Source organism: Gigantopelta aegis, chromosome 4 (assembly GCF_016097555.1).
Source record: "Gigantopelta aegis isolate Gae_Host chromosome 4, Gae_host_genome, whole genome shotgun sequence".
Lineage (NCBI taxonomy): Eukaryota > Metazoa > Mollusca > Gastropoda > Neomphalida > Peltospiridae > Gigantopelta > Gigantopelta aegis.
Window position 1 is genome coordinate 33,759,245 of NC_054702.1, and position 26,785 is coordinate 33,786,029.

The following is a 26,785-nucleotide window of genomic DNA, read 5'->3' on the forward strand; positions in this document are numbered from 1 at the left end:
AGGCAAACTATAGAGAATTTACACAGAATTTTGTAAGAATATTCTAAATGTTAAGTTCCACTACTATTATGTTATATTTTGAATTAGGTAGATATCCCCTTTTGTATACTTGTAAGTACCGTATGATAAAATATTGGTTTAAATTATTGAACAAAAAGAATTGTATCTTGTACTATGCATATGTGGAACTTAGATAAAAATGTGATACAGGTAATAACTGGGCAAGACAAATAAGGCAAATACTGTGTTCATTAGGTTTATATGAACTGTGGAGTAACCAAGAAGCATTAAACTATAATTTTCATTTGTTATTAATAAAACAGAGAATTATGGACCAGTGTAAGCAAGATCTTAATGGGCTCCTGGACACGTCTATTAAATGTTCATATTTGTATAAATATTTGGTAAAAAAGCTTATTTTATAAAATTACCTGATGAAACCTATTCCAAGTCTATATAAAAAAATGTATTACAAAGATAAGATTATCAACACATAGTTTAGCTATTGAAGTTGGACACTATCATAATACAAGTAGATCGAAACGATTGTGTGTTTTGTGTAAAATAGGTGAAATTGAGGACGAGTTTCATGTGATATTATGTTGTTCCTTTTTCAGTGATTATAGAATTTTCAGTGATTATAGAATTTTATATATCAATAAATATAGAATCCATCCATCTATATTTAAATTGATAGAATTACTATCAACTAACAATGTAAATGATTTATGTAAATTAGGGAAATATCTGTTCAAAATGTTTAAAAGACGAGAATCATATTAAGTAGTCTATATACAGAGTTCTATACAAAAGCATTTATATTCTCCGTGTCCTTTTCATGCCAACACCTTCCATTGTGTCATTGTTGTATATGCATTTGTATGTATAACTGATGAACTGTAAATGTTCAAGGTTAATAAATGAATTGAAAATTTGAAAAAACAAACTTGTTTGGAGTAGTATTCACTCTACAGTGCTTCAGATCTTGGTTACTTTGGGGACAACAGGGGCATAATTCACAAGGCTCTCTTAGGCTGCTAGACAACAAAGCATCCTCTTTGCAAGTCTTTTTAGCATTGCACTGCGATATCGCAAAGTTGGAGAGTTTACTGAATTGGGCCCCTGGTTGCTAGTTTATTCTGATAAAAGCATGGTCTTTATAGCTCATTAATGTTAACAGTTGCTGAGGAGTTGTGAATATTCAACTGCTTTTCATGTTAATATAATCTAACAAGGCAGCATTTCAGAGATGTAAAATGTTGCATGTTTGTATTAACTTTAGGCACACGGTTTATCACCTTGGTTTAGGTGCAGTGCAAAGCCCTGCTTTTCCTTGGATGTCTCTAGATATAAGTTAAGCCAGTGTTACCAATTTCTAGATACATTTTGTTGAGACTTGGTCAATCCAGTAGCCAATGTGATTTTTCAGATTTTATGCCTTTAAGTAGCTATATAAGCTTTAAGAGTATTTGGTTCTGTTACATGGTATTTGTGTGTAAAACCTAGTTTACTCGAGCAGAAAATTTGCTTGATTCATGGTTGATCTGAGATCTACTAATGGAAAAATATAGCGGGTTTTCTCTTAGACATGTCAAAATTATCAAGTGGTTGACATCCAATGGCCAATGATTGATGAATCGATGTGCTCTAGTGGCGTTAAACAAAACAAAACTAACTTTTTAAAGCTGGAATAATTACTTACTCACATTTAGTAGCTGGGTGCATTTTATTTCCAAGTGTATACCTGGTGATGGTGACAAATGGTTAGATCTTTCATCCTCAAATTTTCAAATAATTATCTGAAAAGGATTGGAATTTATGTGTTCTTAAATGTCAGAACAGTGGGATCAAAATTCTGACGTGCCATTTGGCCAATCTAGATGACGTCGACCCATGATAACATACGACGGGGGTGGGGGAAACTCCAATAATTCTGGTATAAACATGGGGCTTGTTCCTGCAGTAGAACTGAATGCCAGATCGTGTATGTTGACCATGATCATGTTTAGTAGGAGTTACTTCCCTTTTTAAATGTCCGGTAGTTGTTACCCGGGACTTGTTAGGTCTTCATTTTGTTTTCCTCAGATATTTTCATCATTTGGACACAAATATTCTGTCAGTTCGCTGGACTCTGGATGGAAGGGAGTTGTCATTATGATGTTATTGAATTTGAGTTATAAATGTTTTCAAGTAACTCTTAATCAGAATCAAGTGATGTGCAAGCCATGTGTTTAGTTTCACGACTTGCTTGTGTAGTTGCTGCTCATGGTGTCTGCGTTTCAAATATCCTTAACCCAGTTGACACTGACTAGACCGCTTACAACTTAAAAGAGTCGTAGAATCCACCATTCCAATAAACATGTTCACCATTGGAACATTATCCAAAACAATGAAAAAGTTTAAAGTTTGTTTTGTTTAACGACACCACTAAAACACGTCTAACATTTGGTAATTTAAAAAATATATATTAAATTTTGACTACTCGGAGGGTTGTTTATACAATTAATATTTATTTTAAACACCACTCGTGTATAGACAAACAATATGAACGTAGCCATGTAGCGACTAAACTGGAGGGAGGAAGGGGTTCTAATAAATGTTATAAATTAAACGCTACATAGTTCAGGAAGAGTACATTCAACATGTTATAATGCAGTGCGCTTTTGTGATGAAATTCATTCTACATCATGAATCGCCAAGTGGTCTTCATGTTAATTTTGTCAGTGTTTCGAACAGTCAAGATAAATTTGAATACAAATTGATCGTGTTGGAAGCCACCAGATGATGACGTTTGTACCAGTGTGATGCTTTCGCGTCAAGATTGCAAATGCTACACGACATGGATGTAGCACAGGGACTTCATTTGTGTGCTCTCGGTCATGAGAGAGAGAGAGAGAGAGAGAGAGAGAGAGAGAGAGAGAGAGAGAGAGAGCGAGAGCGAGCATCAGTGACTGCTGCATCTTTTGGAACATGGCAGTCTGCTTCCGGTTCCCATCACTAATTTGGTTTGCAAATTCTGTGGACTGGTAATATCGTCTTTATACCTGGAAGCATAATTATATGCTTGCTTCCTTGCAGTAATCTTGATTACAGTGGGAACGAGATTAAATGCGTTTGTTATTAATATCTGAGAACCAAATCGGTCGTCTAAACCCACCAATAGGTGGTCCTTGATTGGGATGGTCAGATTCATTCGACAGTAGATGGGGCCTAAACTACAGACCGTTGCCGTCCACAAATTAGAGGTTTTCTGCTTCCATTTCATCCTTTCTCTGCCATTTTAATCTTCAAGAAAAAGGTATGTTGGAAATATTATTTTCCACTTCAAAGGTATGTATGGCTGGATTGTGTCACTGAAACTATTTCGAATACGTATTAACACTAAACGGTGATATAAATGTTTCAGAAGAATGTAGCTCATAATTCTTCATGCTATGGAACACTGTTTTAATATGACCAGGGTTGATTATAGTAGGACCAATTTCTTCTGATTAAAGCAACAGTAAATCCCGTTAAAGTAACCTCCAGGCATTCCGTAAACGCGTTGAAGGTTACAGCAAAAACTAGTTATTAAATGTGAGGTGTGAACTACAAAACTTTTAACATTTACAAAAAGGTATCTCTGTACAAGGAAAGGTCAAATGTTATGACTGCTCCAACGAATCACTGATGTGCTTCGCTGATAGGTGGGTTGCCTCTTCCCAGGGCAAGACTGCTATTTCCATATGACATGCACTCATGAATCACTGTCCAAGCATGGTATCTGCCATACGTTCAGCCACAGCAGCTAACAACGCTAAAGTTCGCGAACTATTTCATTGGTTCGCGATGTGGCCTTTTGGTTTCATACGAAACGTATTTATAGAACGTTTTCATGCTGACTAAACGGAAAACAGCAGGCGTTCGCAAAAGATAAGCATATCTGACCCCAATGGTGATCACCATGATCACAGACAATTAAGTTGTTCGCTGGTTTCATCTAAACATTCTAAAAGGCATTTCCAAAGACAAAATAGGGTATAGCATCGTTTTAGTCAGATGCGCTATGTCTAAATGTTTAGTTGATACTTTTTGAAAGCCTTCAAGAGTTCTTGAACGTTATAATCCTGATGTTAGATCCACATGTAATAGTGGAGCTAATTTTAATTAGATTGTGAAAAAATGTGGCGGTTTTCTCTTTTAAGACTGTATGTCAGAATTATCAAATGTTTGACATCCAATAGCCGATGGTTAATGAATCAATATGCCCTAGTAGTGTTGTTCAAAGGAACATTTCTCGACATAGACTATTAAAAGTTGAAGTCATCCGTTTTAAGGTCAGTTTCGATTTGAATATTTAGACTGTCTTGTGCAGAAATACAAGTTTTAAAGACTGTTAAGGTTGGAAACCCTAGTTTCAACAATTAAAATAGACACAAAGTTTAGTTAATACACAAACCTGTAACACATTTGGATAAAGTTACAATAAAGTAAAACAAGAGTAGGCCCCTATGTGACGTTGAAACGGGGAAATAGACTAGAAAAATAGACTAGAACTCGACTCTATATAACCGTTAGTTCTCAGACGCATGTACGTTTTTTTTAAATATGAAATATGTATTTTGTGATATTAAAAACACCAGGATGACCAGAAACACTTCGGATGTACGAAAATGGATAATCTAAATAATAAAATCTAAGCAATGTCTGATTCTAGTTATCAAAAACGGCTCTAATAGTAAAAAAAAATATGTCTTTGTGTTTAAAAACTAAAGTCTGTCACTTTAATAGTTTAATATCTGTCCAACCCTTTGTGATATTTTATAAAACATGTCTTGCCACACCAAAGCGTGTTATTTGAATAATGCAGTTTTAAAAATCTGATACGGCTACGTAAATTGAATACTCGAGCAGAGTAATTACTTAACCGCTCTGTAACCTAGTTTGTCCAGCTGCTCATCATCAAAGAATTTAGTACCGTCGCTATGTATGAAACCAATAGGTTAGCCTATATTAATTCTTTTGAGAGCATTTTAGAGATTGAAAATAGGACTGCAGATTAATTGTGAATAGTACATATGCGCTTCAGTGGTTGTGTTAGGTAAAAAAAACCCCAAAAACCCTTCCTAAATAAATCTGCCGTAAGTCAGAAAAATACTTGCACTTGAAAATTAAAAAGTAGATTCTGATACATTTTAAATTTAGCTTTTTCTCATTTTAATACATTTGAGGACATTGCTCACTGGCGTAGTTGGGGGGTGGGGGTGGGGGTGGGGGGTAGGTGGAGTCATGCTCACACCACTTTTTCCTCCTCACAATATTTTATATTTGTCTGTTACCTGTTACCCCGTGTCACGTCAAAGTACTGTTGCTTCTCCAACCCCAGCTCCCTCCCCACGGTTCCAACAAGTCTGTATACCCAGGATTTTTTAAGGTGGGCGGAGAGGGTGCAAATTCCTCGTGATGAGACCAATCAACGCAAAAAAACCACACAAAAACACACACAAAAACAAACAAACCCACGTTTACGTAACGTTATGTGGACCTTTGGTAATGTGTGTGTGTGTGTGTGTGTGTGTGTGTGTGTGTGCCCATGGTGTGTGCCCATGTACGGGCCTAATAGCACTGTGGCTAAGTCATATTGGGTGGAGAGAGGGTTCCGACTTCTCACACTGCTAATAGTAAATAAGCTGATACATTGTCGATACCCCATCCCTTTTGATTAAATAACATTTTGATTTAATCAAAAGGGATGGAGTATGGACAATTTATCAATCAAATTCCCAAATATATCAAATAAACTGCACGCTACACTTCGTGACAACAAGACAAACTTTGAAAAGCATGGTTTCTTGTGCACTAAGCGAAACACAATAGCCCCCCCCCCCCCCCCCCCCCCCCCCCCCCCCGCACTGGTCACATTGGCGGAATTTTATTGGTCCATTTTGGCTACTGCCGTGCATCTTGGGACTATATTTCGCGCAGTGTATGAAGATCATTTGTCCTGACGTCACAACGTTGCTTTTGCTTGGGTTCAACGTACCCACCCAGCCCGCTCCCTCCACCCATGCGTATGACTGGCGTACGAGTATGCACGAGGAAACTACTTTTGTTGTTATTCTGAGCTTTTGATTGGTTATCCATATTGCTATTGATAATATATTACAAATAGAGCATAATATGTATATGAATAGGTTGCTTGTCACCATATACATTTCCAATGATAATAATGTTAACATTTTGTTTTACTTCTTCTTTTTGTTATATATATAAACGACGTATAGGCCTAAGTGTCCTTAAATGGAATGTCCTGATTTACCCCCCCCCCCAATAAATTCGTTCGTATTATATATATATATATATATATATATATATATATATATATATATATATATATATATATATATATATATATATATATATATATATATGTGTGTGTGTGTGTGTGTGTGTGTGTGTGTGTGTGTGTGTGTGGAAATTAATGAAGTTTGAGCAACGACAGACATTAAATAACGAGAAACTCATTAAATATACAGACACTGGTGTTCTAAACAAGAAATTTTATAAGGCTCTATTAAAAGGCTCTATTAGTGGAAAAATACATTCCGTTGGCAGAAAACTCAGGGCAGTATCTTAATGTGCAGCGCATTTTAGCCTAACTGAAGGTATAAAAACATTACTGTGTAACATTTTTAGTAATAAAATATTTAATTTATTGTTATTAATTATTTTCATGGAAGAAAATGGTTTCCACTATTTGCACTTCATTCCAATCCAGTTGCACAGAGCAATGTGGTTCAGCGGGACAGCGACGTCACGTATATGCGATATGACATAGGATCGAACCCTCAGTATGGACAGACCTGTTTGTATGTTCCCTTTCCATCTAGTGCTCTACTGATTATATATCAAAGGCCGAGGAATGGGCTGTCCTATCTGCGGAAAAATTAACATAAAGACTCCTTGCTATTAATAATATAGGCTGTTATGTGTTAAAAAATGCATATTATAAATTCCCCTATTAAAAAAGAGTAGCATATGTGGAGTCAGCAGGTTTCGTTTCTAATTATCTAGACCAAATGTTACTGAATATGTAGTGTACCGGTGTTATGCAGATATGTTGTGTTGTAGTGTGCAATCGGCACAAAAGTATTTTATGGGCATACGTTTGAAAAAGTATTGGGAATGAGTACGTTGGAAAGTGGTTGAGATGAATCTACTCAAACTAAAATCAGCTACGTTGAACTAATATTGACGATGGTCAGGACGACCACGGTAGAATTGACAAACGTATCAACACTGCTGGTAGCCATCACCATTGGCTAGCTACCAAGGAGCCAACGAGGTCTTCCTGGCAAAAACAATCATTACTGACCAATTGGAGCAATGCTATTTCCATTTTCTACACACATGGCTTCAAGATCACTAAGTAAAGAATCATACATTCTCTTCCACTAGTATGGCTGATTAGATAGACGAGTCAAGAGAAATTTAGGTAATGATGACATGGCTGAGAACAGACCGATGTAAGCTCAATTATCACATGTACACAAAATTCCGAGTGGGACACACTGCAAAAAGGGGATAGTAGCACACGCACGCACGCACACAAACACGCACGCACACATCATGACACTCGATCATTTCTTACTGCATTGTTACAACTATCAGGACCAGAGGAAAGCAATCTGGACTTAAGTTAATTCCTGAAGGACAAAATATTCGGCCCCATGAACAACCTGCAGCACACAGCAATATTTGTTCGAACTATTGGGGTCTCTGTCTGAGCGCTCGAAGAAGACGAAAACGAAGATGGACATAGATCCAAGTTTTTTTGACATTATACACCAATAACAAAGAACACCGTTCGAGTTTTTGCTACCACATGGCGGTCTTCCAGGTATGTGGCATATATATTTAAAGACGTCTAATTGGCTGCTTCGTGGTGATGACCCAGACGCCAGTGCCAATGAAACTAACAATACCGAGATTGTTTGCTCTGTGACTGACAACATTGGCGGAGCTAGGGTTTTATATTGAGTCGTGTTATGGGGTGACAGACATAAAAGGTGATGGGTGAAAAAAAAAAAAGGTGTGATTGGGGGGGGGGGGGGGGGGCGGTGGTGATGGTGGTGGTTCCCTTGGCCCCATTTGCCTTCGCCAGTGTGTGACACGTAAGTTAACCGTATTAAAGGTATCCAACCTTGTAGTATGTATGTATCTACTATTTAGATCTAAGCGCACTGTTTTTAAACAACTTGTAAGATAAATGGTATCCAATCATGTAGTATCCTCTATGTATTTACAATTTAGATCCAAGCGCATATCTTTCTCGTAGCCTAGGACGTGTGCATGGAGAATTACTAACACGGGAAGTGAAGGTACATAGGTGAGGGGTAGCTAACCTTGTGTAATGTTATGAAAATCATAAGGGATGAGGTAACGCGTAATCCACATGATATCACGAATTGCATATGCACAAAGCTGTTCACAGGTAATATTCTGTCCGTATACTAAAGTATGACAGGGGTGGATACACAATTAAGTGAAAGGGGCGAGTCAACAAATTGTGTATGGGTGTGTGGGTGTGGGTAATGTGTGGCATGCTTCCATCAGAGTACTGTTCAAGCACGCCTGTCGTGGACACAACTTCTGACTTCGGCAGAGAGATCTGTCCAAATACTGGTAAATTTATATTCATGAGCAAGGGACAATGTTGTTAGGGAGGGTGAAGGCCTAATTCGCAACCCAGTTTATATAGATCCACCCCCACCCCCGTGACGTATCTACGGACCCGTACTACATTATAAAAGTAGAGCTAATATTTAAAATGCATTAAATAAATGTGTAACACGTAAATAACACTGACTTAAATAATTAGAGCATGTGTGGCTAGCTACACTGGAATATAATATAATTTATGTTGTAGATATTTGATATCTTCATAAAAGTGTGCTTTAAGATATTGCATAAATGAATGACAAATGACAAATGAAAGCTTAGAAGGAACATATTTTCTAATTAATTTGATTAATTAAACATGATTAATCATGCCAGGTAAGCTGTTTACAAACAAATGGTGTTTTCTAAATATAGGTACATTTTTAAACAATGAAATCTACATAGCTGGCTTGCTGGAACCGAGAGGTGCAGTTTGATACCTTGCATGCCTATATTTTGGTTTGGACCTTTTCTCAAGTATATTTTAGAGTGAAAACCGAGTGTTGCCGAAGGACGAATGACGTCACGTGTGAAAAGAGGAGGAAGACAGTAGGCAGTCCGAGAAATGGCGACTCCGTGATATGTCGCTTCAGGGGGGTACTGAAGTGGACCTCATGTTCTGATGCCCCACCAAGATATTTTATATTGTGTCATACGAACTAAGTGGATTATTTCCCTCAATATCTATTGTTTGGATAAATATGGCGGCAAATATGTACAGAGTTGGAGGTAAGTAATTTCAGATTATGAGAAGAGCATGTCTGTCCATATGAGTAGCGCGGCATGATACAATTAGAACGCGTTGGCGGTTTAATGACCGTGTACGCCATTTTTCACGCATCATGACCTACAAAAATGTTTTAATTAAAATCTTAATACGATTTAATTAATATTGTTCTTTACTTTTGTTTATTTTTATATCTCACTTCCTTTATCGATTGAGAATGGACGATGCCCATACACGCGCAATGTTGTGAATCGGTTAACTTCATAGACATTTTTTTTATGTGCGATATCTTGAAGCAGTTTAGTACAAGTCTGTTAAAACATGATCGATTTTGCACACACCCAGTACCAGTAATATAATTAAACATAGTTTGTACTCATGAAATGTATTTATTTATGTTTAAAACACGGATGTTCCCCCTGAGGAACTATTTTTTGTCAGTGGCTAGTACTTACACCGGTAGATTATCGACAAGTTCTACACAAAGACTTTTTTTTGCTCTTTTTACAGATTATGTCTATTTTGAGACATCTTCAACATCCCCATACCAGATAAGAAGAATAGAAGAACTCAACAAGGTAACTATTAGTATTTTAGTCATTTTATGATATAATTCTTTTATGGGACTTTTATTGATTTCGATTCTTTCTTTTTTTACCCCCTAAGTGGGCCCCTTAGCGCCCAACTATTCGCGTATTGTTATTCAATGCTAATGCTTATTGACTGAGATGTCAACATCTCTGCTTCTTTCAGACTCCCAATGGAAATGTGGAAGCAAAAGTCATGTGTTTTTACAGAAGAAGGGACATCTCTAGTTCTCTTATTATGTTGGCTGACAAACACCAGTGTAAGTTTTTAATTATTTACAAAATGTTATTGATGATTGGTAATATTGATGTCAGTGTTCTTAGTAATTTAGTACATAGATGCTAATATATTGGCATCAAATATAACCATTTTATTTTCTGGTATTAATGTTATTTAAACTAAAATGTGTTTGATGGAGACAAGAAATGAAAAGTTCGTCTGCTAGAGTTAAAAGTAGTCCCAAAGTTACACCTACCTTTTAGTTGGGCTGTTTGGAAAGTGAAGTCCAAGAATATTACATTTATTTTTATAAAATAGGAAAATAAATGGCAAGATGTATTAACAGCTCAATGCAATAAGTATTACAAAACTATTTATATATTTTTTTAAATACTAGAACTTGTGTGAAATCTTTTTACATTATACAATTACTTTTTAAAATCAGTCAATATTATCGCTATCTAAAACAATGCATGTTTTATTTCTAACATTTCTGGTTTAGCATTATTATAATTTATGTGCTGAAAGCAAGTTAAGAGATTTGTCTTAAAAAATTTGTATAAGTTGCTATTGCAGGCCGACATTTACAAGTAATTTTTGTTCACAGGTGACTGTTTGTTAAAAAGTAGTAGACAACTGGCAAGTACAAAAGATTGGGCCTACTAAGCATAAACAAGTTAAACGTGCCTATGAAATTATCAATATCTTAATTAGTTTAAAAGGATTTCCAAACAAATCATGTTTACTTTCTATATTAGTTTGCCAAACTCCAGCTTAGATTGTCAGAATTCATTATAGATTCATTTATTTTGAGAAATTTTTTTTCTTCGCCAGAACATGCACGGTAATTATGTACAGAAGTTTAGCCAACGATATGGTTAAGTGATCATGAGTTGGACAGTTGATGTCTGTTTGTATCTTTGGTGCATTAAACAATTACTGTACAATAGCTAGTATTCCTTAGTCTTCATGTTACAGTGTTTATTCTGTTAAATAAACACTTTATTAGTAGAGCTGGGCGTAATACCGTATATACCGTTTAGTATTGGTATCATGTCAATACCAAATTACCATATTGAGCAAATATCAAAATACCCAAATTTCGGTATTGCAAATGTTATCCACCATTTTGTAAAGCACAAACAATATATCTGACGAATGCAAAATAGCTGATAAGAAGAGAGAGAGATGAGGGCCTTATGTATGGAATTTAATTTTATTGAGATGGAATTCGTGGGCGAGACGTAACTTGGATATGCATTTAAAGCAGAATATACTGAAAATATCTCTATATTCAAGGTTGAAAATAGCTACGGGCGACTAAGAATTTTACAAAAGTAGTCTGTTGGGCGACCATTGATTTTAAGGTCTGGCGAGTATGGTACCAGTTGGAAAAAGAATGAAACTGAATTGAATGTGACAAAACACACCGAGTCTGTTTTGGCACGAACTACCGATCTGGTAGCAGAATACATAGCACATACTCTATATTTTGACAGTGCCAGACTTGGCTTCTGTGGCTTTGGTCCGGGTCTTTTTAATTTAGCTCAAAACGTACAGAAGACACTGCATGTATTTTTAAAATCTGGAATGAATGAATTAATTAATGTTTAACGACACCCCAGCACAAAAATACAGATCGGCTATTGGGTGTCACAAATGGTAGAAATCTGGAAGTTGTCGACTTACTGGAATGGACTGGATACGCCATAATTATCAAGTAGGGATACTATTTGACAATTGTTATTTAATGTTATGGTAAAAAGGAATCAAATTTAATTAGCTTACATTATTCTGGTACAAAATCAAAATCTTGTAGTTTTGACACACTGACGTGAGTGCATGCACACATATACAAATAATAGAATTTTTTCATTACTACAGGGCTTATTCCAAAGGTCAGTTAACTGACTGTCGTTGTCGGTATTCTTTTAAGTTTAACTGATTTGAATGAAATAAGAACTGATCTGAAGTGACATCAATACTTACATGATGACATAGCTGTCTAAATATTACTGTAATAAAAAATAAGTACATTTGTTTATGCTTTGTAATATGATAATTAAGTACATCGTATACTTTGGTAAAATGTTGTTTTTTTTTGGTAGTTTTTTTCACAGATTTAGTTTTCTTTCAATATTTTATTAGTAACTTTCTACCGTAACATTTAAAATATTCATATTAAACGTACACGTGTGGGTGCTTCGTCTATAGGACAGCCACTCCTGAGAAAATCCTTTACTGGAGATTTTATGCTCTTGCATCGCCACAAAGTTTATTTCATCCCTCTTGCATAGTCATAAAGAGAACTGCCACCTCATACTAGTTTATATACTACAGCACGCGCACTTCTACCTTTATTGTTGTTGCATTATTTTTTTTACTTAATAGGCAATGCAAGTCGAGCGGCATTACTTGGCTGTTCTATCATTTTGTCTTCACCCCTGTATTAAAAATGACAATTAATCTGTATACCTTAATGATAATTTGTAAAGAAACATTTTCATTTATATTGGATTCCTTTTTTCAATTTTTTTTTATTTAAGTTGCTATGGGGTTAAAACTTAAGAACACGGTTTTATATGAACTTTAAATTTATTCATTATGAAGTTACATGCCAATTCATCGGTTTTCTTTTGAAGCAAACAGACTATATACGGTGAGCACATGCTTATTATTCAAGAAAGTTTTCATTTTTGCTGTGCAGTTAAATTTTAATATGATAATTGGAGAGCTAGTTGAATTCGAGAAGGGCCAGTAAAATATTTCTTCAACTAGCCCTGCTGGCGACCATGGTTTTCATGTTTATTTTCAACCCTGTATATTGGTATCAGTATTGTATCAGTACCGAATACCGTACCAATATCGAGATAAATCACCCCCAAAATACTAAACCATACATAGATTTTATCAATGTATTTTGAACTTTTGCAATAGGGTAAACAATCTTTTTTCCAAAAGCGCTATATATGGCAGGCGATAAATTTATGTAAGGTATTGTTCATAACTTCAGAGTTGAGTTTTATCATGTTTAATTAGAAAGAATCCTGGGTTGACTGGCGAATTATTGCATACTGTTCATTGCGGCACTCTGATCGTGTGTTGTTGTACAAGGACATGTGAAACAAAATGGGAACCTCCAGTGGAGCTGTAGTCAAGGGTGGGACGGAAGACCATTACGAATGGTAACCATGTTTCAGAATACGTGTCACGGACACGTCACATAGAACCTCCCAGTTCTGCCAGTGGAGCTGTAGTCTGCTTCTGACTGTGGATATTACTATCAGTGTTGGGCACACCGGAAGTGGCGGATTAAAATCGCTGACTGGCGAATTATTGCATACTGTTCATTGCGGTACTCTGATCGTGTGTTGTTGTACAAGGACGTGAAACAAAATGGGAACCTCCAGTGGAGCTGTAGTCAAGGGTGGGACGGAAGACCATTGCGAATGGTAACCGTGTTTCAGAATACGTGTCATGGACACGTCACATAGCACCTCCCAGTTCTGCCAGTGGAGCTGTAGTCTGCTTCTGACTGGATATTACTATCGGTGTTGGGCACACCAGAAGTGGCGGATTAAAATCGCTGATTAATGTCAAACTAAGGGGCGGGCAAAGGTCTGCCAAGTCGGACCAACACAGGGTTGGCCTGTTGGCATCAATGGAGAGGTCGATTGTCAGATCAGGCAGGCTATCGGTCATTATTGAAGAGCCGAATAGGCTGACATTTGTAATTTGAAGACTTCCACCTTTTCTGCTGGGTTTGCCGTTGAAAAGTACCTTTTGTTTTCGATGCCTCTAAAAGTAGAGATGAACTGAAGGGCCTTGATGGTCGCTGTAGACTGTTGGTCTTTTTATTATCTGTAACAGTCTCCGATACCTTCTCCACAAACATCTGCGCCTGGCACCTAAAGTAAACTGCTTGAAGTGAGCCTAACACCGTTGTTGTGTTAACATGGTTGACATCAAAGTGATGATAGACATCATAAATGCTAGCATCTTCACCGATTGTTGCAAAAAAGCGTAGCCCGTGACATCTTTAACTTGTGAGGCAAGGGCTGCCAGGAAAATGTCCAGATAAGACAGCACGTAGAGCAGTCGACGTGTGGAATCCTGTGAAGCAACGGTCTGTTCCTGAAACCACTATAGATTGATGTTTACCCAGTCTATCGATATTGTCGTCAAGTCCAGGTGCAGCATCTTTAAAAGGCATATTAATGACTGCATATGCCTGTAGTGACCAATGTGGAATAGGCACGAACAATACTGTATCTCTGAAAGTGTTGTCCAGTTCAGTGGCAACCCTAGAGATCAGGGATTGTGCGTCCAGTGAACATATGACAACATCCTCGGGTGCAGCATTGGTGGCAATCATAGGGACCGGACCCTTGTTTGATGGAGCTGGAGGGTGCAGCAGCGATGGTAACAAGTCATACACGACAACCAGACAATCTCTCATTGTCATCCACTTCCCTGCTTCGGTGTCCTTGATTACCATTTGTTGTGATTCATCAGATCGGAAACTGATGATCATCAGGGGTAACTGTTGCCGATGGGCTGGTTGAAGCGGGTAGACCGGGTAATGTGGCAGCATTCATTGTCGTAAAGGTCTACTGCAGCATGGCCGGTAGAATATTTTTGAGTATGTCCGCCATGGACTCTGCAATTGATGAATGGCTGGCAGGAACTGCAGCCGCCAAGGACTCAGTCTTCTTAGTCCATATGGCTAAGGCCTGGAGATGGGCGCTAAACTCTTCCAGTCCAAGAGGTAGACAGTGGATACATCTTGCATCGATATCACATGGTGTTTGTGGGGATTCCCACCTGCCATGAACTTCTTGCATTTTGAGCAAGATCTCAACTCTAGTAGAACTGACATTGTTAATTAATCTGTAACAATAAAGAACAACATGTACAATTCCGGTAAACAAATAGCCATCATTTTAAAAATGACGACCAATGACTGTTGACCGGCATAAGTGACAATGAATAAATATGGAAACAACACTTTCAATAAAGTTAATTAAGCCAAAATAATGTACAATAATATTGTAATAGTGTAGGAAAGTATTCCACACAAGAAATCCTCAATTAAACTAAGAGAAAAAGACAGACGTCCGAACCACAGTAGCTAAGGAAAAAATCTAGTGACTGGAACAGGAAGGATAACACAATTGAATAGTTTTAGGCCATCCCTTTGGCTGTTGGGATGTTCAAACCGGACTACTATCTATCCTTAGGGGAATATGCATTTTGTTTGAGGACAGGTGAAGTATTCATAAAAACCCCCCAAAAACCTTGCTTTGTTTCTTAAATGGTCGAATAATTGTCCGGGCATTGCAATACACTTATTTCATAAAATTATATATTAGGTAAAACAGTGGTGAGTGGACAAAGAGATTTGGCTAGCGAAATATATATGTCATTTACTAGGCAACAGCAAGTGAAATAAAACTTAACATTGAGCCCTGTCGCCTATAACCTGACCCAGCGCTGAAAACCAATACAGAGTTACTTCCATTCTGGTTCCCTGGATCTTGCTGTACTGTTTACTCTTTATTCAGATAAGTGTCCTCTTTGTTGAGGGGGTGGTGAGTTCAGTCCTATCATCCCTTTTGCAACATAGACATTTGCCACTTCCTGTGAAATATGTTTAAATTAGTCGAAAACAGCTATTTTTTGTCTGTTCCCATTCTCATCTCTGAACATATCTGGTCACTATTCCAGCAAGATTTCTATCAGAATTGTATACTAGCAAGTTTTATGCCAAAAAATTATTTGAGGGTACTTAAAAACAAAACTGGTGGTGGGGGGGGGGGGGGGGGGGGGGGGGGGGGGGGGGATTTAGTTCAGTTGGTTGAATGCTCGCTTGCATCATGGGATCGAACCACATCAACTGATTGGATTTTTTCTCGTTATAACCACAACTGGTTAAAGGTCGTGGTATGTGCTTTTCCTGTCTGTGGGAAAGTGCATATAAAAGATTTCTTGCTGCATTAGGAAAAAATTTATCTGGTTTCCTCTGATTATTACGTGTCCGAATTACTAAATGTTTGACATCCAATTTGCTCTAGTGGTGGTGTTAAACAAAACAAAAAAAACAAAATCGATGCCAAGTGCCCTATTAGGTGGTAATAGAGCTATAATGATATGGGAGGTCGCGATATTATACATATTCCGATACTTCGGTTGTGATACGATATATATCCCAATACTTAACTTTTCATATCAGTCTTCAATAAATAAACTGTTTAGTTCAAGTTTATGAAACATGATAACCTTAATCAAAATTTAAGACATGACACAAGCTGTATTACAGGATAGTTTTATTGTCACCTGACAATAAAATGAGATTACGTTTTGATTGCTCTACTGTGCATGTTCATAAGCAGGGATAAAAATCCAAGTGGATACTCATGGAAGCAGTTCATGGGAATCCTCCGATTCTGAACATTTTCAGAGAAGTACTTTACCAACAGTGTTACCGGTATTATATAGAATTATGTGTCATATACTACTAACTGTATATGGATTAGTGTACCGGTATATAAAACAACCATTACTATTTACTGGAAAGAATAACCAATTTGTCATTAACAGTGTATCCAATTTTAAAGCAAAAAAACGCAAAAACTAAAAAATTTTTTTTTACCAAAAGTCTTTTTAGCTGCTGGATCCATTTTTCTTTACAGTTAGTTTTTTTTAGGTGTCTTAGCAGCCCCAAGTTCAGCCAGCAAACGTTTGGCTAAAGTTCGCGAACTAATTTATTGGTTCCCAACGTGGCCATTTGGTTTACTGTGAAGCGCATAAACCAGTCTATCGGACGTTTCTCCACTCGGTCTGACTGAACGCAGACCAGGTTACTTTTCAAATATTGTTTATTCGTAAACAGCGCATGTGATACTTTTGCCAATGAATTTTGCGCATTGGTTCAATGTTTGTATCGATATTACTGAAGTACATTTCCGCTACCGAAAATAAAATTAATTGATTAAAAAGAGCAGGTAATTCAAGGTTAGGAACATAATATCAGCGAATTAACATAGAAATGTTTGATATATTACTAAATATGGCACACTAAATTACATTGTACTGTCTATTGTTATTATGTAAGAACTGAACAAATATGTTCCTTTCAGTTCTCTTCGTTGGAAATTTGGTTCATAGAAATGGGCCAACCACAGCTTGGCTCCAGACCAGACTAGTCCAGATAAACCACTATGTTTCGAACATGCACAGATTTGAATGTATGCTATGCTTTTGAAGCCAGTTTAAACTTAAGCTTGATAACCAGACTATTTTTTATTTTATTTTATTTTTTAAAATTTTGTAACGTATTACTCACTGATTATTCAATTTAATAAATTTGTGGAAATATTTCACACGAATCCAAACAGATTTGGATGTTTTATGCATGCGTGAATCCTGGCGCGAATCGGATTTGGAGATTCGTGCAGATTTTTAGCCCTGGTAAGTTCGTAAATTTCTGTTTCAACTTTTTTACACATTTTTTTTAAAGCATGAATGTATCGTATTTTATAGTGAAACAGCTGTCCTGGATCAATGTATCGTATCATGGCCCTTTTATCGTTTACCGGGTATATCATAAAGGATTGTTAAAAAGCTGATTAAACTCTTATCTTTATTTTTGCTGAATATTTAACAATGTACTGTCATTACAACTCTTAGCAATAGCAATAAACTGGGTGCAGTAAGCTTTGGCAGACGATTGCGATTTAGTTGCATGTAATATTTTTTATTGTCGCACATATATATAATTAGCAATTTTATCAGTGCGTTCAAATGGCGCCAATTAATATACAGAGCTGTTTGAAATGTTACAGAGTAGCCATGAAATGCATTCCACAATGTGGATTTTAAAACGGGGCAGAACTGTTGGATACATTAAAGTAGTAACTGGGCATGGACACCCATATTCATTCAGAAATTATGGGTTAGAAATAAATTATGTTTAAAAATAGCCTTAATTTTGCCATAATTTTTTTTTTGCTAATTGAAACCTGAATTTGGGTACAGATTTTTGGGCCAAATTGCTAATAATGTTTTAAGTCCAACTTAAACCCTGCACCTGTACATAACACCATTCTTAAATAACAACATTTTGAATGTTATTTAAAACGGATATCACAGAGCTGCAGGGCTCGAACTTACCAACAACAATTGCCATCATTAATCTATAAATTGCTATGGTTCAAGAGCATCACCAACGGCACTTTTGTGCCACTGGATAAAAATTACTGCTGTTTGTAAAACTCCTCAACAACAGAAACTTGAATATATATCTGATGTACATTATCTGCCAGTATTTTAAATTTGTACATTTGAATATGTCTACATGCAACAATATAACCTTTTAGTCATATTTATTTGCTGTAAAAGTCACCTGTTCAAGCCCTGGAGCTGGTACTTTCAAATAGCCATACTTTTAATCACAATTATTTTATGAGACTTGCTAAACATAACAATGCAAGCCTGGAAATAAGTGGGCAGTCATGGACACTGTCCGGTACAAAGTTGTCAACTGGCTAATTTTGACAGTCTCCAACTTAAATATTAGCGATAATTTTTTCTGACACAAAACAAAGTATTTTTGTGTTGAAGTAGCTTGAAACGAACATAGAAAGATATTCACTTGCACTAGTATCTAACCAGTTCGATGCAGTACATTTTAAAATTGTTTGTCGACCATATCATGTAGAATGCACATGCTTATTTTGGAACTGTTGCTAGAATGCCTTCGTGTTTGCCCGGAAATGGTGTTTCCCATGTCTATTAATAAACCTGAGCCAACCTGATGATCCGATGCATTCTGAAAGACCCAAATTGACAACAAATATTTTTACCCTCTAAACTGAATAGTGGACGAATAATCTAGTCCCATTGTGTTTATTTAATGTAAGTGATATCTCTGAAACCGCACGGTCCTGGAAGTAGCAGTCATTATTTACATCTGTCCAATAAACAGGTAGTGTGATATGCGCGTGCTCCAGGTTGGCTGTCAGTTATTTATCAATAGTAGCTTGTGTTGTGGTTTTTACAAATGTCGATTACGCAATCAAAATTAAATGGGAACATAATATTTGTTTTAAAATAACTAAAGTACATATTATTCAATATGGTTATTAGGTGCTTTGTTATTATAAAGTTATTTCAGTTTCAAATGTGATTGGAATTCATTGACATTTTGTTGGCCTCATCACAGTCAGGAAAATAAATTTTTAAACAAATATTTAACCAAATTAATTTTTCAACTTGGCTTCGTGGAAATGAAATTGCAGCATGTCAGAAAGTCCGATGAAACGTCAACTTCTTTGATTATGAACAAAACGCCCCAATAATTGATTGCAGTTATTTGCTGGTTTTGTTACTTTTCTATATTTAATAGTGCACAAAATACAACACAAACTTTTACCTCAATCCAAACCCCAATAAGGCCAAGTAAAAAAAATTGTTTGGTTCCTGTTACATGCCAAAAACAAATAGGGTAGGTAGGTAGGGAAAACCCCCCCCCCCCATTTTCGAGCTAATATTTCCTGAATAGTATAGCAGATTAATATATTAAAAGCTCTTTCTTTGTGTTACAGTGCAACTGACAATACATACTCTAATGAGAATCATTAATTATTTTCTATAAAAAAAACCCATGTCGTAACCTAGTCAAACCACAATCCACAATCGGTATTAATGTAAACACCACCCAAGTCTAATACTACACGGTAAGGTTATAAACTACGATAACACTAAAATAACACTATAATTTGTTCATTGGAAAAAAGTTTTAATATCAAAGGTCTGATCCACAACATGGTTACACCCCCTCACAACTACAGCAACAACACTGATCTTCCCGGCCTATTTCATTGCCAGTATTGCAGTAACAAAATGTACATCATGAACACAACGAAGATGTCAATAAAAATTAACAAAATAAGTTAACAAAAAGATCTCCATACTAACTATCCTCATAGCAGAGATATCAAAAGAAAACAACTATTTTCAGGAAAACAGTTTCCCTTTTGGTCGTCCATAAGGACACTGCACAGTATCTTTGCACTGTTGACAAAGAGGTAAAACAGGTTTGTATTTTTGCTTTTAAAGGTCTGATCCACAACATGGTTACACCCCCTCACAACTACAGCACTGCAGACGCTATTAAATGTGAAAAGAGTTGTCATTTCTTAAGGTTTTGGGTACTACCAGTTCATTTCAAATGCCATGGATATCATATTTAATAATAAATACAGGGGTTATTTGTCAAACAAATGCAAAATATTGATAGAGTTGATGTCTAAATATTTAATTTAAGTAATCTTTTCAGCATAATAGGCTATTTTCATGTTTACTCTTTATGTTTAACATTGAATCGTAACTCGGTATTTCTAGAAGTTCGATTACGTTTTAGGGAATTCCCCTACCAAAATAGACTGGACATTTGTATCATTCTGCTTTTTAACAGTAAACTAGCGTAACATTTTGAAGATTGGATTCACAAGTTCCGAGTAGTTCCGAATGAGTACGAGAACACGTCCGAGAGCATGTGGTGTCAATGGCGTCTTCCATTTACAGAGTAGAATGTCAAAAATGTGCTCATTCAAATCAAATAATATTACACATGTATTTAAATCAATTTCAAATGAAACGACATTCAAGGAATCGGAACACCTCGTCACATTCCGCTACGCTTATATTTCGTGGAAATGTACGAGGAGTTCCGAATGGCTCTCGGAAGCTTTTCATTTGGAACTCTTCGGAAGTAAAATTGCGCGAAGTGTTCCGGGTCTTCTGGTAACGAGATCTTGGACTGACAGATCTCGTGGCATCTCTCTGCAGTTGTTGTTTTTAAAGTCGACGAAAATTAGGATTGATATTAATGGATTATTAAATAAAACAGGTGGAAAAAAAAGGGTGGGGAAAAGGTTAAAAAAAAGTTTAGGGTCGGCACCAAAAATTTAGGGACGGTCGGGTAACCGGAACCAAACAATATTTTTTACTACGCCTAAGTTAAATACCCATCCAAATAAGAATTTCTTTCTTTTCTTTTTCTTCTTTCTTGCTTTCTTTTTAATTATTATTTTTTTTTTTTTAACATATGACTCAATTTGGCCTGTGAGTGTAATGTTTATAATCTGCCCCATCCTCCTACAAAATGTTCTTGTGTAAATAAGAAATGTTTGAAGTGTTTTAAAGGGTGGGGGGGAAAACAACTATTTTTGTGGCCAATTTAGAAGATATTTATTTATCAACACAAGTTGACCAAAATTTGTTATAGTCTGTTCCAATAAAGTGCACTAATCACCTGTTTATTGACATCTTTATTTTAATTTCAAGAGTAAACACCACCTTGTAGATCAATGAGAGCCCAAACAAGTAAATGCTAAATTAGGTAGACTATCATTAAATAGATTTCCGACAGTACTTTAGTCATACAGTGTGAATGGTGCTGACCAGTTTATGAACTTTTGTTAATGATTTGGGAAATTAGTTTGGTCCCCTCCACATCAACAGATTTTGAAAGTTTTCCAGTATTTGGTGTTATTTTTTAAATTATTTTACTAAACAAATAATCAGTCATTATACCCAGTTTTAAGGATTTTGGTTGATTGTTTGGAGGACATGTAGGGGCTCACTTTGAGGTTGCCCCTCAGAAAATTGGGTTGATAATCTTTCATGTTATACCAATATATTAAGTTATATTTACGTTGCAGCAACTGAAAGGTTGGAATGCACATTTTCACATTCAGAAGATTTTGAACTTCACTGACACCAAAACTATTGGCTTTGTCCGATTTAAATGGCCTGTTTGTTGAATTAATGATCTTGGTAGCATTAGCCATTTTCTGGAACAGTATCAAAATTATCAAACCTAATAGTAATAAGGGGTGGGATTTAGCTCATTTGGTTGAGTGCTCACTTCAGGTAGCTATATATACACTGTCGACTAACCAGTAAACAATTTAGCTGACACTATGGGATGCCTATGGAATGTACTGAAATCATTGCTATCACACACACAAAATAACTGCAATAGCTTTGTTTTTCATTTGGTGCATCTTCAAACTGCGACAATTCCTGTATACAGGATCTGTTATCACTGAAGTTAAGCTGTTAGAGGTGGGGTATGTCTGATATATTAATGGCTAGGACCTATAGAGCAGTTGTTCCGCCCTCATTGATGGTAATGGGGCGGGACATAGCTCGGTGTTAAAGCACTCGCTTTATGCACGGTTGGTTTGGGATGATCCCCATCGGTGGGCCCATTGGGCTATTTCTCATTCCAGCCAGTGCACCACAATTGGTATATCAAAGGCAGTGGTATGTGCTATCCTGTCTGTAGGATGGTGCATATAAAAGATCCCTTGCTACTAATGGAAACATTTAGTGGGTTTCCTCTCTAAAACTGTCAAAAATGACTATGTTTGACATACAATAACCAATGATGGTGGTGTTAAAACAAACAAAACTTCATTGATGGCATTCTGTGTATACTTTCTGTGAGGTCTGTAAGCAGCTATAAATCACTAAGTAATATTGATTTATATAGCCTATATTTGCTTGAAGGCATAGTATCACATGGTTTGAATTTGACAAAACACTGGATTATAATAGAAAAATGTATTCACCTGTGTTACTTTAAGCATTATTATTGTACAGGCTAATATGTTTTTGTTAATCTACAGCAGAGAAAATTCTTCTAGTCTTTATATGTTTGCATTCAATTAACACTAGTTACAGCACTGTCTTACAAATATTTCAGGTGGCAGATATTAGCTACATATAAAATGTAAACCACACATAAGTTTATTGTATTAATTATACATGTATCACAGAAAACCCCTAACATTTAATGATATTGACATTTTATCATAAAACAGTACATATTACTGTGAAAGACCATCTGTATTTGTTTCCCTGCTATATTTTCTCTCAGTGCATTAAGTTCAAATCAATGATACTGTCAATTGAATTTGTCCTGATGACATCAAATGCAAACCTTGTCTTGTGCGTTGCATCCTGAACCAGAGCTAGTGGATTTGTAAATTCCACTAGCCCATCAAAATAAAGCACTAGCCCAAATTTCTGATCAGTTACAACAAATGTCATATAATGCTGAAAAACAATGTTTCAAGGAAACAAACCCCTATAGTATCTAAAAAAAACATGGCTCTTCTCTCTTTTTTGATGTACATTAGTATTAATTAAAAGTAAAATTTTAAGTATTAATAAATATTATTTAGTGAAAATTAATCTTGTTGTAATTGACGATGTAATAACTTGTTACTGCTTTTTGTAGAAATTTAGTTCAAGTTGAATATTAATTTATACTTATTGATTTGTTATATTACGTGGAGGAAAAACATTGTGAATTAGCGGTGTTTTTTGTTTCGGTGTTTTTAAAATTTGTTTTTTTTTTAAAGCCCAACATTTTGCATTTGTCACTAGCCCCAGGCGTCAGGCTAGTAGATTAGTTAAACTCTGCCTGAACGAAGACTTACTATGATGATCATAGCTCTTTTTAATGGCCAGTGCAAATGGTGTCTGTATGTGTAATTTTAGCACCTGCCACCCCTCCCTTATTTTTCTGTGCCCATCTTTATTTTTCAGCACCCTACTATATTTTACAACACCTATCTCCGCTATTTCCAAATGCACACTTTTTTCTACACATAAAAAAACTTTCAATGATCAGTCTACACAAACAAGCTGCGTTGTGTACGAAAAAGCAATTGATGAAACATTTACGACAGTTACCGTAACAAAATTTAACAGTATTTTTAACAGCCTCTATTTTGTCCCATACCTGTATCCATTTGTATGTTTAATACACACAGTAAAATTTATATTTTATTTGAGCAATGAAAACATTTTAATTTTTTACGGATTCGGCAATCTCCAATTGAAAAACCCCTTATTTGGCGCCAAATTTGTCAGGTGATCAGAACGGTCATTCTGTCTTTTGTTTCCACTAACTATCGTCTGATATTTTGTAGATATTGCAGATATAATTGGTTGTAACTGATGATTTTTACTTTCTGTCATTTCTGTCATTCTGTTTATTCAGCAGTTCTTTTTAAAATATTGTAAACTTTTCATTTTGGGGTGGATATCACCGCTTATAAAAACAACGGATGTGGTAGTGTTTTATCATTAAAATCATTTATCATTTATATACACCACCTTTACAAAAAACGAAACTGGTGATAATATTTTATCACAGCGATCGATTCATTCGATGAAGATGGAAATAACAAAAAATGTATCCGACATTAGGGGATCACTTTACAAACATCTTATTGTTTTTCGTATATCTTGAAATCTTTATTAAAATAATATTATTAAAACTGATCGGTTCAGCAAAACTGGGACTGCCCGTGAATGTCAGACCTATAAAGAAAGAAAGAAATGTTTTATTTAACGACTCAACACATTTTATTTACTGTTATATGATGTCAGACATGTTTAAGGACCACACAGATGTTGAGAGGAAACCCACTGTCGCCACTACATGAGCTACTCTTTCCGATTAGCAGCAAGGGAGTTTTTATTTGCGCTTCCCACAGGCAGGATAGCACAAACCATGGCCTTTGTTGAACCAGTTATGGATCACTGGTCGGTGCAAGTGGTTTACACCTACCCATTGAGCCTTGCGGAGCACTCACTCGGGGTTTGGAGTCGGTATCTGGATTAAAAATCCCATGCCTCGACTGGGATCAGAACCCAGTACCTACCAGCTTGTAGACCGATGGCCTAACCACGACGCCACTGAGGCCAGTATCAAACCTATAACATCTTCGGTTCAATTAAAAGACTAGTCTGCTTGTATTTCGTATGTAAATTTTTTTGGCACTTTTTTGTATGCAAAATAAGGATTATGTCTTTCCATAAAGTCTACCAACACACAACAATATGGTAACCATGCACTTTTTTTTTTTTTGCTTTTCGTTTTTTTTTTTTTTTTAAAGGGTGTGGTGCACGGCCACCTTCCTTTAATTTTCACCCAGCGAGAACACTGACCTACTACAGTCATTGCCACCCATCTTTATAATCCTGTCTTTGACGCATTATGGTATGGTGATGCAGATGTTGCTGTGAAAAACATTGAGTGAAGTGATTAATTGATCCCTTACTAGATCCTTAAACTAAAGGCACTCGGTCACAGATTTAGTGGACCTTTTTTCTCAAAATATGGATTGTAAATGAAAATTACATTTTGAATACCAAACCTCGCTATTGTATCGCCCAAAACATTTTAATTGAACCACGATTAAGGGAACCCCCATGACAACCAGTCAGGAACTTCATTTTAAATAATTGGAACTTTTTTATGAGGAGTCTAAAACATATGAGTATGTATGAGGCTATGTATACGACAGCCATGTAAAATACCCTTGAATTTTTTATATACAGTGCACGACTGCCATGTATAGAGACTGAAAATAATTTAAAATATATTATTTAACAAAATAACAGCAAATACGCTGAAATAAAATAGTTGAAACATAAACTCAAGATTTTTGCTTACTATTATTATTACTATTTATTTGGTAATGATTTTCACCAATTATGCTTAAAACATGTGAAAAATCTATTTTGGAAAGACTATTATTGCATTCTGTGACTTCTCGTTATTAATTAATGTTTCATCTTTTGAAGACTTTTATCAGAGCCAATTTTTTTTATAAATTCCAATATAAAAATTAACAGCAAGTCTTTTTGAAAAAAGAAATGGCTTGGGAAAGGTGTATCTCAAATATGTGATCTTGTTGATGAATACGGCAACTTTTTAACTTTAACCGCATTTAATAATTTATACAAATTAAATGCATCTTTTTTAGAGTATCAAGGAGATATTATTAACTCACTTAAGGCTTACCGTAGGAAGACGAAACTGAATATAATAGAAACAAATATTCCTTTAGATGATTCTCCTGTTCAACGAAAACTTTGTTCTATCAGAAATGGCTTAAAACTATATTATTACACACTTGTAACTTCTGAAAAGCCAAATTCTGCAATATCAAAATGGCAAAATTATTTTATTTCAGACCTTAATTGGCACACTATTTATTTAAAACCATTTGTAACCACGCAAGAAATAAAAACTTAGATGGTTCCAATATAGAATACTTCATAGAATAATAACTACTAATAGGTTCGCATATAAATTAAAATTAATTGACGGTGAAACGTGTACGTTTTGTCTTGAAGGAAAAGAATCTATAGTACATTTATTTTGGAAATGTAAAATTGTTCAGAACTTTTGGAATGATTATTTAAATTGGCTATCAAACTCATGTAAGCATATATGTAATTTAAAGCCTTCTCTTGAGCTAGTGATATTTGGATGTAAAGATAATATGAAACAGATATTGTTTTTGACCTGCTACTATTATTAGCTAAATATTTTATATATAAATGTTAAGTGCAAAGGGTTCAATTAAATATTATAGATTTCCGAAACGAAGCTAAACAAAGATATAAAGTAGAAAAATGTATTTATCTTAGTAAGAACAATCTTAATAAATTCGTCAC

The 26,785-nt window shown here is 35.7% G+C and overlaps 1 protein-coding gene across 4 annotated transcripts in view; it reads left to right on the forward strand.

Moving 5' to 3' along the window:
* The first annotated feature begins 9,222 nt into the window (after positions 1 to 9,222).
* Positions 9,223 to 26,785, forward strand: part of LOC121370432 (metastasis-associated protein MTA2-like) — a 59,349-nt gene continuing 41,786 nt past the window's right edge. For 2 of the 4 annotated variants that reach the window (XM_041495649.1, XM_041495652.1), the window contains exons 1-3: positions 9,223 to 9,429; positions 9,938 to 10,005; positions 10,181 to 10,274. In XM_041495649.1, coding sequence (XP_041351583.1) covers positions 9,402 to 9,429; positions 9,938 to 10,005; positions 10,181 to 10,274 — 190 coding nt within the window. In that variant the 5' untranslated portion in view covers positions 9,223 to 9,401. The remainder of the gene's footprint in view (positions 9,430 to 9,937; positions 10,006 to 10,180; positions 10,275 to 26,785) is intronic. The other 2 variants (XM_041495650.1, XM_041495651.1) reach the window with 1 other exon arrangement.